This window comes from Cibotium barometz, chromosome 54 (genome assembly GCF_041138505.1).
Source record: "Cibotium barometz isolate CiBa-2024 chromosome 54, ASM4113850v1, whole genome shotgun sequence".
Lineage (NCBI taxonomy): Eukaryota > Viridiplantae > Streptophyta > Polypodiopsida > Cyatheales > Cibotiaceae > Cibotium > Cibotium barometz.
In genome coordinates, this window is record NC_141099.1 from 31,094,572 (window position 1) to 31,111,702 (window position 17,131).

Sequence of the window (17,131 nt, forward strand, 5' to 3'; positions counted from 1 at the left end):
AAGGGCTTCCCACATTTATAACCTTTCTACTCCAAAGCATAACCAATGAAGATGCATTTCTCTAACTTTGGATCCAGCTTGGTTCTCACTTCATCAAAAATATGCACATATGTAAACAGTTTCAAATGAGACACATCTTGTTTTATGCTTGTAACCTTCTTTTCAAATAACATCTCTACTTACTTGCATCTCATGAGTGGTAGGGTTATAGCATTTATAACCTTTCTACTCCAAAGCATAACCAATGAAGATGCATTTCTCTTCCTTTGGATCCAATTAGGTTCTCACTTTATCAAGAACATGCACATATGTAAACACTTTCAAACTAGACACATCTAGTTTTAGATTTGGTTGTATGCATGTAAACTTCTTTTCAGACATCATGCCATACACAACTATAGTGGTGGTCTTATTCATAATGTAAGCACTTCGGCCCAAAAATAATCTATCATATTTTTTTCAAGTCACGAGCAACCTCTAGAATGTGCTTGGTTTTCCTTTCTGCAACACTATTCTATTTTGTAGAGTATACCAGCATGTGAATCGACTCTTGATTCCATGCTTTTAGAAGAAATCACTGAACTCATTGGAGAAATATTCTCCTCCACCATCCAATCTTAGACATTTGATATGCATGCCTTTTTCCTTCTCAACCAAGGCTTTAAATATCTGAAAGTGAGCAAACAAATCACTTTTCTCCTTCATGAAGTAAACCCACACTTTCCTAGTGTGATCATTTTAATAAATGTAATATAGTACCCGCAACCTGCAATTTTTGCAGTCTGATATATCAGAATGTATAACATCCAATGGCCTTGTATTGATGTGCTTTTTATGTAAGAAAGCAAGCTGACATGATTCACATACTTTGTGCATACCATCAACCCAAATTTTGGTAAACTTGCAACAATGTTTTGGGCTTGCATAGACTTCATCTAATGTATTTTCATACGGCCGATACGTTTGTGCCATAGGTTAATATCTACAAGATGGCACCTATCCCATGTGCATGCCTTCACCTCATACATGTTACCATCCAAAGTAAACATCCTGCCTTTTTTATTACCCTTTGCAAACCAAGTGCCACTACTTTTTAAAGACTTTCACAAATTACCCTTGAGGATTACAGACTTTGCTCAACCATCTATCCAACAGAAACCAGTTTTTTTGTAATATTAGGAACATGAAGTGCATCTTTCAGGTACTTAATTTTTCCATCTCGCATAGACAATGACACTTTACCAACATACGCAATGGGGTGCGTAGTATCATTAAATGTTTCTACATACCCTAGTTTTTTCATTTTTTGCATATCTCTAAACCACTAACCCATGACTGGTCATATGGTTAGATGCACCAAAATCCATATACTAAATATCTCTCAATCCTGACACATCTCCTATTGTGGAATTAAGCATGTGGTGCTACATTACAAACAACTGCTTACTCTTGGCATCATCATATTTACTTGATGATGCATAGTTTCCTTGTTATAACCTTGTAGTTTTTCACTTTTGATATCATTCTACTTTTTATAGCATCCCTTTGCTTGTATTTTAATATCTTGTCAACCCCCTACCTCTAGAGTGATGTCACTCTTCCACCTATATGAGACTATTTTTCTTATTATTATTGTTGTTTCTAGTTTTGATTTCCAACAATTGACTAGCACCATGTCCTCTAGATGACAATTTACCTCTTCCTCTACTTGTATACATGAGTAGAAAGCCTGCTCATGTGAATTTTTGGAGGATGAACCTCACCCAATATTCAACTACTCACGCAGATGAGGAGAGCAATCAATTCCTTAAAATCAAGAAAGTTCTCTCTTAAACTCCAGCAAGGACAGATATGGAAGGTACCCACTCAGATACAATGGCATCGTGGGTTGCATTTGAAGGTGCGTGTAAGTCGTTATGTCAGTCGTTTTCAACAATTAGTCTAGATCGGGTTCGCATCAGGCCCCTTCTGTTTCTGGTACAAAGCTAAAAATTATTTCAGATAAGTTTTTTCGGCTACTAGGCTCATGATTATAGGTTCATGTCTGTAGGCTCATGACTATAGGTTCATGTCTATAGGCTCATAGATTCGCCTCTACTAGTTTTCGTGTCCAAGTGCACGTCTCTAGTCTCACGTGTCCAAGCTCACACAATTGTAGGTTCACACCTCTAGATTCATGTCTGTTAGCTCACATCTCTAGGTTCATGTGTCCAAGTGTACATTCCTCAAATCCTCTTCTTCCTAAGTACTATCTCATGATTGGATTATGTGGAAAATACTAAGTCAAGCCTCCACAATAGTCAAATTAATTATGGCTCATGTTGTTCATCCAAAACACAAGACTATCTCTCTTAACCACTCTATAGGTTAACATGATTTCACCTACCCGACCTACCTTAAGGCGCTTTGACATTTTACCGCCGCGAAAACATGCACTTATCTTTGTAAGACGGTATTGGAACATTATAAGCAATATATATTAGAGGTCACAATGTATGTAGAAAACTACTGTTGGCCACATTATGAAACCAATAACAAGCTTGTTATCCTTTGAACAATCATGCTTTTGATCTTTTGCATGGTGCAATTGTTTTCATTTACAAATATATTAGAGGTGACAATGTATGTAGAAAACTAGTCTTGGTGGCCACATTATGAAACCAATGACAAGGTTGTAATCCTTTGAACAATCATGCATTAGTCAATTCATTTCACCAATCTTAAGGACTTTTAGGTGACCACTATGGGGACCACCTTGACAACTATAAGTAAGTAGCGCCCATATAATAATCTCTATATGAATTTGATCATGTGAAGAAGATGTGAATGTTTCAAAAAGTGAATTGTTGACTAAATTTTGTTTTATAATGTGATCATGTTACACCTTCTTCTATAAGGCAAGTTTGTAGCTCACTAGGAGGTGGTAATAAATATTTGGAATCACCTCCAAGTTACCTAAAGTTTTAAATCTCAAGAGATTCATCTCATCGCAAGGCATCCATTTTTCATTATGGAACTTAAAGAGAAAATATTTTGATGAAGGACCTTTTATGTAACTATTGTGATAACATCATAGCCCTGGGTCACTTGATTGAGAACCACATCCATCAATCATCAAATCAATGAACTTTCTCATGTAGAAAAGACAATGTATTTGTACACATCAGCATCCACTAAAGCCTTGCTAAAAGTTTTGATGTGTCTTGATAACAATCATTGTCCTATCACATCAACTCTAGTGTGTTGAGTTATTGGGCTATAGCTTAATGGCATGTCACATTAGCTTGTTCTTTGCCATACTAGGCAACTATCTTTCCATGGTGTGTCTCTTTACTCCCCTAGAGCTACTTGAAAAATGGCTCACAATTGTTGCTCTTCTCTCGATGGGCTAATTGCTGGACGAAGTTGAGTGTGTGCTATAATGCAGCATTGTAGTAGTGATCAAAGGACATGGCCATGATGGTGATGTTAAAATTTTGGCTCAATTAACAATTCCAAATCGTGAGAATTGTATAGGTGTAAAGGGCCTCACATCAAAGGTTGTGTGTCTGACTCAAAGTTTGTATTGCTCCAAATGTTGTGAGTGGTAAAAGGTGAAGAAGTCTTTAGGATGAGTTTAAAAAGTTGTGTGCAAGAGATAAGTAGATGAGACGGCTACATGCTTGGCATATGCTAGGTGCCACACCTTTCGTATGGTGCATTATTATCTATTGAAACTAATTTGGAATTATGCAATTGTTTTATGTTAATCATCATCATTAGTTTTTCACCATTTTCTTTAGAGTTGATTATGATTAGCTTCGATCCACCATAAAAACTATCAAGGTATATTAGAAGGAATTCCTTGCGCCTTTCAACCATTAGACAAATGAGGAGGTTAGTGGTGGATTAAGGTGGGTAGTATATATTTTAGAGAAGTATTAGTTGAGTTAGGATTAAAATTAATCGAGAGAGAGAGAGAGAGAGAGAGAGAGAGGTCTTTGTACAAGATTGAGATAAAAATACAGAGCATCATCTCCTTCCTGTAGAGAGAAGGAAGGAGGGAAGAAAGGCATGCAATTCTCTCTAAAATTCAAAATTGGAAGGTCTTCTAACAACAGAAGAGCACAACCGTAGAGGTTTATTAGAGCATCATAACACCCCCTCTTGTTAATGTCCTCTACCTTGTGTTAATGTCCTCGGATTTCTATGCCCAATTTGTCGGCGTCCTCCACTGCATCTAAACAACTGGCCCTTTCTAAAAGATGTTCATATGCTTCAAAATACCAAACAAATGTTGCAGGGCTTCAAATGTTGGTTATTATGGGTATGTATAGTTACATCATTGAGTTCAAAACAACAAAATTTCTCCTACTGCTTAATCATCTTTCATGTGATTGATATCATCTTGGCTTTAACAAATTTCCTCCAACTTCATAATCATCTTTCACATTTCAACGACAAAATATCATCTTTGACACAATTGATATCATCACAACGTGCAAGGAAATTCATCATCAAGAAGGCAACCAACCCATACAAAGATTAGTTCTATGGACCTACTTGTTCCAGACAATGATATGGTTTGTCAAGTTTCAAAAAGAAAGATGGTTTTCATACACACCCAATGGCCCTACTTGTTCCAGACAATGCTATGGTATGTCAAGTTTCAAAAGTAAAGATACTTTTAATACACACCAAATGGCCAAGTATGTCTTTGTTATTGCTTTTTCTTATAGCATCCAACTTCTGGTTAAAATTTTAACTCAATCGGCAAATATTAGGAGGGTCTTAAGGGCCTCACAAAGGTCACATGTGTTGTAAGCAGGAGGCTGTACATTTTTTTGGATGGTGAGTTGTAAAAGGTAAGACTAAATTAGTCAAAAAGGTTCTGGAAGTGACATATATATGGATGGCTTGGAAGTTCACATGCTTGGCATGCTATTCATTAGACTTTGTGTAGTGCATGGTTGTTCATTGAAGCTTTACACATGAATGTAATCTGGGCTCTAATGTAAGAGCAAGATCAGCAATACAATTGTCTATATTATGATGAGTCAATCCATTATTAATTTTTCATCTTCTTAGTATCTTAATTATAGAGTTCATCCATGAATTTCATCAAGAGGTATTGATAAACTATATGGCAAGCTCTTCTTAAAACAAGACTGTCTGATCCTCCATCTCTCCAAAGTGAAATGGGGCACCGGATACCATTCGTTGGATATTGATCAGGAGATCCAAGAAAATAATGTCAGAAAACTGGCTTGGGTGTATTACCATGCTTAAGCTTGCAGGGCCATCGTCGTCAACCTTGTCTTGCCTTCTAAATATAACTGTGTATTATACAACTGTGTATTGCAGTGTCAAGGTGGTGATGATCACTGAGGAAAGTCATGAACGGCCAACTTGATTTATTTGCATTCTTTTTGGATTTAGTAAACATATACTGGCATAGACTAGAATGGAGATTACCTCAAAATCCTTTGGACTAGATGGTCCTTTATTTACAACTGAGCTGTAGTATGTCAAAAAACTTTGGGGCCTTCTCAACAGCCCACCAACAGCTTATGCTTAACTACATTGCCAAGGGATGTTTATATGGTGTTAATCCGAATTCTTATGAGGTTTTGGACATGATGGTATCATTCTTGGACATACTATAAAACCTGTCATCCAATGGTTTCAGCCGGTTGTGCAGTCTTATGTACGGCAGATCAAAATAGTGCTATGGGGTGCTATGGGAGGGAGCTAGGAGTTGTGTCCAACAAGGAATGATACAAACAGTCGCCAAACTGAAACTACCCTTTCTGTAGTGAGACCACATCATAAGGACAAAGTGAGCACAAGACAACATGCTTGGAGTTGGAGAATGACATTCCTCTTTTCACATCTCTCAGGAGGTGCCTTCCAACTTCCAACTTCAAAGAACCAGCGCCCCTTCCAAAATTGTAGCAGGGCCACACTAACAAAATGGTTCATCATTGTCAACTCAGGGTCAACACTTGACTGACTGCATCGTATAGCTGCTCTTCTTCAAAAGGCTTTGAGACATAACCATCCATTTTGCACCTGACACACTCATCATAAGTTGCTTGAATAACATCAGCAGTCATTGCCAGTATAGGCACGTGCCATTTCTTTCTCCTCTCTATGGTGTCGGCATCATCTTTCAGATTGTCCCTATCATTGACCATCTCCTCAACCTCCCGAATCTTTTGGGTTGCCTCAAACCTGGTACAACCAAACAAATCAACAAAGATCCTAATTAGGAGTTTTAACAGTCTACTCCGACAACTCAGACATCATACATGAAAGCATGCATAGGGTACATTGGATTTTATTAACTGACCCATCCATTTCTGGCATCTGAATATCCATGAAGCAAGCATCAAACACATGAGGCGGATGAAGCTTTGCAATTGCAGCTTTGCCGCTATCTGCACACTCCACAGCAGCCCCGTACTTCTTCAGCGCACCAGCTGCCACTAGCCGATTGATTCTATTGTCATCCACCACTAAGATCAGCCTCCCCGACAAGAGACGACGCAAATTTCTAGGCTCTTCTACAAGCCCTCCTTGCCCACCATTGCTTCCCAACACCAGTATTTGCTCAAGGCAAGCAGCAATCATACTGGCCCGCAATGGTTTCATAATAACGGTGTCTACATATCCCATGGTTTTAGCCTTCTCAGAGTCTGAGCTTGCCATGTGGGTTGCCATGAGGATCATCTTTGGGTAGCTGATTTCTCTTCTTGGAAATGCCCTTCTGAGCTTCTGTCTAGACTCTAGTACAACTGAAGGGAAATTCAAGCCTGTAGAAAGTCCCCATGCATCTTTGTCTACAAGGACCATGTTGAACTCACCTAGTAAACTGCAAGGAGTACGAAGATTACAATAAAACTACCGCACAACTTTCACGGAACCATATGCTTCAAAAAGATTGTACAAAAAGCAAACCTTGGATCGCCTCCCATTCTGATACCATTCTGTCCACTACACAGCACATCAATGGCTACACTACGATCAGTGACCATGTTCACTTGAATACCCAGCCTTTGTAGATGTTGCTTCGTGACTTCAGAGCGTAAAGGCCGCCCATCGACGATCAAAGCTTTCATCCCCTTGAATTTTGTTGCAAGTGTTTCATTTGAGCAAAGCTTGGTAGTGTTTCCTGGAGAGCTTGCATGCCCTCTCCTCAACACAAGTGTAAATGTGAAGGTTGAGCCCACATTTTCTGTGCTGTCGAAGCCCATCTGTCCACCCATTAAGTTAACCAAACAGTTACTAATGCTCAAGCCAATCCCTGTTCCTCCGTGCATGCGTGAAGTCGAACTGTCCGCTTGCATAAAAGGTTTGAATATTCTTTGCTGGGCTTGTGAGGGGATCCCAATACCTGTGTCCTCAACACTAATAAAGAGTTTAACTTCAGAGGACTGTGACTCTGGAGGAACTAGAGGCTTGGAACTTTCATTTGCAAGCAATAGTTTGAAAAGATCCCAACTACTCCGCCGGTTTGCAGCTGTATAGCCACTCAAAGTAGTTGATGAACTAATGCTAGAGTTCTTTAGCCTTTCTGATGTTTCCTTTGGCACTGAATCAACACTTGTCATCTGAACTGACTCAATATCCTCTGACAAGTGCACGCATACAAATATATGGCCCCTTTCTGTGAACTACAGTGAGAAGATACCAAGACAATCCAATCAGTCCAAGTGACGGTTCAGTGGCATCAACAACCAATACACCTAGGTGGTCTACCAAAAAGTGGCTTGACACTAAAACATTTTATTTATTTTGAAACTCGGAAGTTACAAGTATACATTACTTTTACAGAGTTTCCCACAAGGTTGGCCATGATCTGCCGTATACGACCTGGATCTCCTATGAGGGTGGATGGTACCCTTTCAGAGACGAATGCCGCAAGCTTCACATAAGAAAGCCATCATATCACAAAGGAATTTTTAGATCCCGTAGTAAAGAGAATCACCACTTCTGAGAGTGGCTCAAACACAACACTTCAACATTTAATTTTTACCTCAATGCCTTCACCCCTTGTTTTCCCAGAGAAAAGCGAAAGGACATCATCAAGGATAGCCCGGATATCGAAAGGCACTGCCTCAAGCTCAATTCGTCCAGACTCAATCTTCGCTTGGTCGAGAACCTCATTTATAAGGGTGATTAGAGCCTTCCCACTTGCTTGGGCAGTCCGGGCAAAATCCTGCTGGGCTGCATTGAGCTGTGTATCAAGCAGCATTTGCAGCATCCCTTCACAAAGTATTATCAGCAAACATAGACAAATGATTTGCTGGAAATAAACATGGCAAACTGTTTATGTATCTCACCTAGCACACCGTTCATTGGAGTCCTTATCTCATGAGAAACTGTCGCCAGAAACTGCACAAAAGATCCAAATAAACCTTAGCAACCTAGAGTCTTGTAGCAGAAACAGGTTTCCTTTGGCCAAGCAAAGACTAGCTTCTCCTAAGTTATTGACATAAGCTTCAGTGATTAGAGCACACTTGATCCATTTCCATATTGCAAGCAAAAGCAAACCTGAGATTTAGCTATATCAGCTGCCTCTGCTTGCACTTTAAGCACCTCCATTTTCCGATAACCTTCCTCCACCTTTTTGACATGAGTATGTGCATTGTATACCATGGCACTGATCAGTAAAACAAATGCAAGCACACCACCAGCAAATCCTATAGCAAGTGTCGGGTGTGGGACTTTTCTCGCCAACCTGAGCGGCAAATAAAGTCAATGAATGAGCTGGAGCCCTTTCCTCAAGAAAGACATGCCATTGCTTCTATCTGGGGATGGCACATCTGCTGATTATAAACTTATCTAACCCTTCTAGCTATGAGCATTCAACGTGCTATCAATGCGTGCATACATGTGAGTTGTTGATAGTATGTTGGGTGCTCATTTTACTAGTTGATGCATTAGTCTGCACAATGCATGCACGCATGCAAGCTTTCTATACATACATGCAGGCATGCATGTATGTATACATGCACGCATGCATACACGTGCATATACATACATGTGTGCAAGTATGTATACGTCACTTTAAATGCTTGCTAACAATGCCAGCAGGCAGAACAAAATACTCAAGGTTTGACAATTAAGGACTCACCTGCACTGCATTTGATGACTCCTGAAAGGATCCCCAAAATCCAGAGTACTTATGTGTGACAGTTTAGACTCTGAGGATGCTTCTGGCCCATACATGACAAGTGGATCTGAGGAATTGGTTATATCGAATACATTAACAATAATGTCTTCACTTCTCGCAAGCCGGCTTAAAAGATTTTCTACAAGAGATTCCACATCAAATGCTCCACCCAAATACCTGCCAAGTTTTCGAATGCCAAAAATATTCTTTTTAGAAATGATAAAATCACATTTAACCTTGAGAAACCAAAAAATAAATAAATATAAAAGTTCTGCTTGAAATACATTGGTTTATGTGATCCTCTTAAGAGATTATACAGTATCTACATGTTTCTTCCAGGAGATCACATATATATATATATATATGCATTGACAAGACCATCTATGCAATCCCTATCCATCCTGATGTGTAGGGGGGTAGGAAGCAAACCCAGCAGCTGCTTCAATCCTCTCTTCAGAGGACGCATCCGGAGGGACCTCTTTTTGGTACACAGCATAAGTCAAAACAACACCAAGATGATTGGACTTCAAAAGTCTGAAAGGTTTCGTCAAAGCACCCTTGCCAGATGCTCGCGCCCGTAAGATGTTATCACGATCTTCCTGCATCAAAATTCTGTTAGCGGGTTCTGCACATACAGACAAACTCCAATCACAACCATGAGCATATAGAATCTACTAAAGGAAAGTCTCACAAGGGCAGCTAACAAGCAGTCACCTCTCCAGACATCATGTCAAGGGACACAAGATAGCCAATGGTTTCTTGCGAAAATATGGTCGGTACATATTCATCATGCACCGGACTTAGTTCCTTTGAATGCATGGTCTTGATAGTCCAACCTTGCATTCTTTCAAAAGCCTCTCTGTCAGAATGCAACACCTTGTGGGCATACGCTACACCGGTCATTAGAGGTCTTTCAAAGGCAGTCCGTGCAGTGTATTCAGCAAATGTGTCCTGCAAGACCATCAAAATTAAAAGTCTTTCACTGTTAAATGGGAGTGAAAACAAATGCTGATTGAAATTACATTTCGACATGCATGGAAAGGGTACTCTCATAAAATGCTTGAATCAAAAAATAGTAATATCAGAGCACTTCAAAAGTGAAATCTGGCTTGTGCATTCTCTTGATTTTCTACCAACAGGACGCCACTAAGGCTTCTCCCTCTGTTTCACCATTCAGCTGACCACCAGGTCTTCCTTTATTTGTGATAGGACAGCAAAGCGAGTACCAGGCTGGGCAGGTGGGCAGAAAGCACGGACAGTTTTGGGCAAACAGGAGTGGGCAATCAGCAGTGAGGTTGGGCAGGCAGATTGGGGCACCCACAGTTAATTTGCCATGTGACTGAAGCCACATGATAATTTATCTCCATCCTTGGTGAAGCCTGAGCATCCTTGCTGCTGCTTCACATCACTCAATCACCCCCCCAACAGCTTGCTTACAAGCGTAGATCTTGAATTTCTAAGACCCCGAGTCTTGACATTGAACATCCTACAGAGCATATTACTGTTCATTTAGTGAAAGTGACAATGCACATGAAAGAGAAAGCACAGTGCATCCTGTTGATTCCTGTAAAAGATGAGGTAGCGCATCCTACAAAGTTCGGTGGATGGATAATCCTTCCAATACGATGTGTCATATTTCATACTGATGTCGTGATCATATATGGCAAAATAAGGCAGTTTGGTTACCTGATGCTTCCATCAAGGAGTATGGTGTTGGAAGCAAAGGCCTTCGACATCTGAAGCATCTTGCAAGACGCACTTGCACACATTGAAAGACAGAAGAACAGAGAGATAGGAAGATTGCCATTAAAACTCACTTGATTCATTCATTGAATTGCTTGTTGTGTTGAATACAACAAAGATGGTGGTTATAACTCCTCCATGCATGTGAAAGGATATGAAGAACCATAAGTGTAAAATGAAAGGTTCCAAATGCTAAGAGTGCATTCACATGCAAACATAGGGGTACGTGCACACGGCCAACATATGGAAAGACCAGCATGAGGCCCTTCCTGCCAGAAAATCCAGCAAATGATGGCAGCTGCAAGCTGGTTTCGGAGAAAAAGGACAGATTGCCTTTACCAAGATAGGTAAGAGTCAAGATGATCGTGATGTGCAAGGAGTGATCAATAACGGAGACTTTTCTACACCTGATAGTGATGGCAAGGTTCACAAATTCCCACATCAGCCTGATCCGAACTCATTCTGCAGTTGCTGATGTGTGAAATCTGATTAATCGTCCCGTTACCAAAGCAAATCTGCTGACAACCAAGAAGCACAGGTTTGGTAAAGGAGCATTCTCCTCCACTTACTTGCCTCTTGCAAAGACAGAATGGAGCAAATCTGACAATTCTGCAACAACAAAATGTCTCCTGACCTGCTCAGCTCAGCTGTTGCCATCAACCACCTCCTTGGTAAGAACCTGGCGTGTCGGATGCTCCAGGTCTCTCCTGTTTCCAGCAACCCACAGAATTCGGCAGGTCAGTGAACTCTGCATTCACAATCTGCACCAGATGGCACGCACAAACTGCTCAGCTTAGCCGTCTCCATCAGCCAGCTCTTTTGAGGTGTCAGGATGCTAATCGCCTCTCCTGTCTCCAGCAAACCCCAGAATCTGGCAGTTCTGTGAACGCTGCCCTCACCTGTCTCAAAAGCCACTTGTTTTTTGAGCCCCCTCCCCTCCATCCTTTGCGGCCACAGAAGTCCAGAAGTCCGTCTTTCCCTCACCTTTCACCACCCTGACCTCATGTGCTTGCAAGTTTCGGAACCACAAAATCCATGTGCCCCACCTTGCTAGCCCAATAAAGCATGGCAAAGTGCATCCTGTCCCCGGCAATCCGCAGAATCTGTCAGGTCAGTGAACTCTGCACTCACCTATCTTCAAAGCAACTTGTTTTTAGAACCCCTCCCCTCCATCCTTGACAGCCAGGGAAGTCCAGTAGTCAGTCTTTCACAACACCTTTCACCAACCTGACCTTGTGTACTTGGAAGTTTTGGAGACACAAAATTCATGCCCCCCACCTTGCTAGCCCAATAAAGCATCCTATGGCAGTGGTGTGTGAAGGTGCAAGGATAGCACAGTTGTTGAATGGGCCACACTCAACCTGGCTACTCGCTATAAGACCACTGTCATGAGGTGCAACCAATTTGAGACCAATTTGAGAAGCAGGGTGACCCAACAAAATAAGGTACACAAAAAAAAACGTAGGTGTCATGATTTTTTAAAAAAAAGGCTTACATACGAAGGTAAGCAAGATCGCTTACATAGCATATGCACCACGGATCCTTGCATCACATTGAGATCATGCAGCTTGAGACCGTGCGACACATGGCTGCTACAGAAGCACATGCCGGCCTTCAGAAATAAGCAGCATCCTAGGTAGAAGCCATGCCAGATTGCACTGGTCACAAGCTAATTATCTAAGCCCATGGCCAATGCATCATGTACAGACAGACAGCCTATCAGACCCTTTATGCCAATGACTGGGAGGCTCTAGTCTTCGAAAAGCCTTCTTCCCTCTTGCTCATTCTTCACATCACCCATTTCATTCAGCACTGAATTATGTAGCCCTCTGTTAGCACTCCAACCCTCGTCTCCGGTGCTTTCCATGCAGAACTCAGGTCACATTAGCAGAAGACTAAAAAATGAGCTTTACAACTACAAAACAATCTCAAGCTTTGCTGTTTTGCGAGTGCATGTGTGCGAGCACATGTCTGCGTGCATGTAGTTGCACACACAGACACAAAGATAGAGAGAAAAGGAGAGAGAGAGAGAGAGAGAGAGAGAGAGAGAGAGAGAGAGGGGGAGAGAGAGAGAGAGAGAGAGAGAGTTGAAGAACAAACTTGCACCTGATCGAGGACTGTTGGATGTGTTCCAAGGTAAAAAGTGGAGACCAAAATTGCAAGAGCATGTACATGATTAATGCTCACTGCAAACTGATGCTGAAGCATCCGCGCCCGCTCATCACACATGTTAGCAAGCACATCTTCGTAGTGTTTGTAATGCTGTCTGCTGAAAAAATGGTAGATGATGGCAGCCACAACCATGCCTGCAGTGGCAAGGAGCCAAACTAAAGACATCATATTGAAATTACCCCACTTGGCCTTGGGAGGGAGAGATTGCTGGTTTTCAAAATCGGACGGTCGCTCCCACCATTTTGCACCGAGTTTTCCACGGATGGTGGGGTGAATAGTGGAAAATCTGGGTCCATTGAGCAAGGGGGCGGCCTGTTCAAGTGGTGTTGCATTAACAATGTACTTCATGCTCCCATGGAAGGGGTGTCTGGAGGGTTCTTTGCACATTTTTGATAGACTACTTTCATTCCGAGGTTTGAGAATTAGAAGCACTGTAGTTTCAAAGTTGCCGGAATGCAGTGGTGCCTAAATAAGAAGAGTTCAGCATTTGCACCTGTTGCAATCCTTTGAAATCCTGCATGCAATCTCTTGAAATCCTGCAACCTCTTCTCTACATGAGGTTGCAGGAATCAAAAACGATAGTCTCGGCTTTTGGGCTGTGAGGCATTCTGCGAGTGAGCCAGAAGGTGAAAGGTTTAACTGTAGAAGAGCTTACCCGAAGGCTGAATGCAATACGAGGGCAAGCTCTTGAGCCGCAGACTGGGTAAGCCATTGCAAATTCAGAGGCTGATGAAACAACAAAGCAAATTCAGCTAGAGGCTGGCATGGGGCGTCATGTATGTGGGTCTGTGCAGGCAGCCTGTGTTCTCCAAGCCACAAGAAGGGCTAAGGATTGGTTGTTGTAAACGATACAAGGGCACAGGAAACCTGCTGAAGGAGCCCTCGAATTCTTGTTCTTGGGAGGGGAGGGGGGAGGGGGAGGGGGTTGTGCGTGTGTGTGTGTGTGTGTGTGTGTGTGTGTGTGTGTGTGTGTGAGAGAGAGAGAGAGAGAGAGAGAGGTGAACAGAAGTAACCACAGACGGGTATTGGGTAGGTGTTGAGAGCCAAGACAATGGGCATGTGACAACAGCAGGAAGACAAACAAGGTCATGGGACAACAGCACGGCCTGCTGGGCAGAGCAGAGGGTGTGTGTAGGTGGAAGGGGGAGAAGTGCATATTGAGGAGAAAGGGGAGAAGGCAGACAAGACCAAGAATGTGGGGCCTGCACGAGATCTCCTGCAGGATCCCCTCGGTCATGTCTTCCTGTCCTCCTGTCAGCCCCTGCCCGCCACATCATCAGCTTGCCTTGGACCTACACAACTTTGACAAAACTTAGCCAGGGTTCACACGAGGGCGCCCACACACACATCACGCCAGATGGCTGTGGCCTGCGTTCATACTACGTAGGCTTCCTCATTTTATTTTATTTTTGGAAAGACTGAAATTAGATTAGATTAAGCTTCTTTGTAAAAAGCTTTTTGTAAAGGCTTCAATTATTTATGGCCGTCACAAATGTGTCTTTTTTCCCCCAAAAATCATGGACATTATCTATTTCAGTGTAAAATTTGTCAATAATATAAATTATATATTGTAATGTAAGGGGCTTTACAGACCCACCCCCTGCCTAAGGTGTTTCCAAGGAGTGGATGGCAACAAGCTCTACAATAATAGCCACAAGCATAGGGTTGATGAGTTTACACACCTTGTAAGCTCATCAACACCTTGTAATTACTGTATCCATACACCATGGAGTTTAAGTAACAAGCTTGATCAATGAAATATGATTGGTGGATGGGTCCCTATGCTACAAATATGATCAAGTTCACAGAGTTGAGAGCTTCACACTTATTAGTTAGTTTTTGTCTGTCCAAGCCATTTCCAGGCAACTTGGCAACTTTGCTCGGCAACGTATTTGTTGAGCATGTCCTAGTCTGTTGTGTAAGAAGAATTGTGATCGAAGAGCTCTGATTTCGTCTAGCTGGCTTCCTCCTTGGGCAAGAGGATGGTCTATAAGCCCCCTAGATTTTGATTTTCAATTTAAAGATGTGGTGGTAATAAGACTTCCAAAATAGAGAAAAACATGCAACACCCCCATGAAATTCAAGCCTGGTTGGACATAGACGAGTGTCCCTTAGACTGTTTTAGACACAACATCCAAAAAATGATGTTAGGTTAGGCCCCTTTTCACACGCTTTTAGGCAGAAACTTGTGAGGCGGTTGAGGGCCCCGCTCTCGTGTTCACACTTAAAATACAATACATAGCCATATTGTAGTCTTTCTATCTAATAGTCCATGTTAAAAACATGTCACGCTAAGCAAATGAGAAATTTATGCCTTGTGTTTGGCCTTACGAGGCAGATAGCCTTTTTCAAGTTTTAGCTTCCACAACATGGCATTCCTTGACTACTACACCACTCAATTTTTACCATGTGCAGGATGCACTTGACTGCAGCCTTAGCAACCCATTGTGCTAGTAATGTTATAAATTGTCGAGTGTGAGATGTGGGTTCAAATTCGACCATGTCACCAAAAGTGTTAAGGTTCATTTCGCATCTAGCTTGGGCAAAACAAATGAATTTTTTGGTTTCTGTGTCAATGACCTCATATTAGGGGGCCACCTTACTTCGCATCCACCACAACTGACACCCAACTCCAACAACTTTTTACCACGTAGAAGGGTTCTTGGGGATTCATCCTCTTATGCACCCATCCTAATATTAAGCCAAAGCCCACCATGGTCCTACTTGGATCTAGTGTTCTTCTTGCTATTCAAATTTCAAAGGCCTTTAGTGTATGATAATTTTGAAAGAGAATCTAATGTTACATATGATTTTTAATATGTGCCACATTCAATGTATACTTGGAGGGCGTTTTCCACGGCCTTGCAAAAACGGTTATGATGCTCAATTCACTATTATACAAATGCATTTCACTTTATGCTTAAAGATGTATGCTCATACTTCCCCCTGCCATTCAGAAAAAGGATTGCAATTGAGACGTGTGTCCACCAGGAGGATGTTTCCATGGTCTTTCAAAAACATACCATGTCATGATGCTCAATTGACTATTATTTTGCAAAGGCATTTCACTTTATGCTGAAAGATGTCTACTCATATTCCCCCCATGCCATTCAATAATGTGATTATAATATTCATGTGCGTGTTAATGCATCTTGGCCATATTGATTTCAGAATGATGCTCGAAGGGGACTAGGGGCTCAAGGCTCAAGGAGGACCGAGCTCCATGCACACACACAAGCACATACAGGTAATCTAAGTGACTCATAAAGAGGTCTTTGTAGAGTCTTGCATGGCATAATTTTGCAAATGTTTTGGTGTAATTGCTTTCACCCAAAAATAGGGCAAGTCATGGCACAAAAGAGTGAAGCTTTGTTTCTACCTTACTATCCATTTATACACTTCTAAGGAGCATTGAAAGACTTCCACTTATTGTGAGCATTTTCAAGAAATTTCACTCAATCACCATCAACCATTTTCGCTGCCAATATTCAAGCATGAAGATTCCCTAAATCTTTCTTACCTCTTTTTTTAAAATTGATAAGTAACCAATTTTCAATTGTATTGGTGTTTATGAACTAAGGGTTGGGTACTTGATATTATAAGATAGGTGGCAATGAGAAAAAAGTCCATGTAATATCTTTCAATGTACACATATCCACTTGTCATTGAGATGACAAGTTTGACATATCTTGTATACACTTTGGTATGAGAGGAATAATAATGCAAGTAACTTAATGCTTTGATTTCTTTACACTTAGTTATCACATTTCTATTGAATTGTCTTTATATCATTATGGATTTGTTAATGATGTTTGATCCTCCTTAAAAATGTTTTTATGGTATGGACTTAGGTGTGTGTTTAGCTTGGATATGATAGTATATAAAACTTATAGATGATACACTAGTCATTCCAAGATGAAAATAGAATCTAATAAGAGCTTCCATCCTCTTCTCTTACATTCTTCATCAATCTTGTTCGAATTTAAAAAAAAAACTTAATATGAAAAAAAAATTGGGCTCAAAAAGTTAAACACCATTCTTCATCAATATTGTTCAAAT

General features: G+C 41.1%; 1 protein-coding gene across 5 annotated transcripts; it reads right to left on the reverse strand.

Annotated features, from left to right (window-relative positions):
• Nucleotides 1-5,450: 5,450 nt before the first annotated feature.
• Nucleotides 5,451-14,256, reverse strand: LOC147608041 (histidine kinase CRE1-like). 5 transcript variants are annotated; one of them, XM_086789938.1, is made up of 13 exons: nucleotides 13,007-13,129; nucleotides 11,535-11,607; nucleotides 11,308-11,415; nucleotides 9,872-10,108; nucleotides 9,587-9,756; nucleotides 9,119-9,334; nucleotides 8,536-8,722; nucleotides 8,325-8,376; nucleotides 8,018-8,247; nucleotides 7,808-7,906; nucleotides 6,940-7,655; nucleotides 6,332-6,853; nucleotides 5,451-6,213 (listed from the first exon to the last, which is right to left on the reverse strand). In XM_086789938.1, the coding sequence occupies exons 3-13, from the start codon at nucleotides 11,359-11,361 to the stop codon at nucleotides 5,967-5,969; spliced, it is 2,730 nt and encodes a 909-aa protein (XP_086646064.1). In that variant the 5' UTR covers nucleotides 11,362-11,415; nucleotides 11,535-11,607; nucleotides 13,007-13,129; the 3' UTR covers nucleotides 5,451-5,966. The 5 variants fall into 5 exon arrangements, with proteins under 5 accessions (XP_086646064.1, XP_086646065.1, XP_086646063.1 ...); XM_086789939.1 differs by having other exon boundaries at nucleotides 11,308-11,418; XM_086789937.1 differs by lacking the exons at nucleotides 11,308-11,415; nucleotides 11,535-11,607 and having other exon boundaries at nucleotides 13,007-14,256.
• Nucleotides 14,257-17,131: the final 2,875 nt, after the last annotated feature.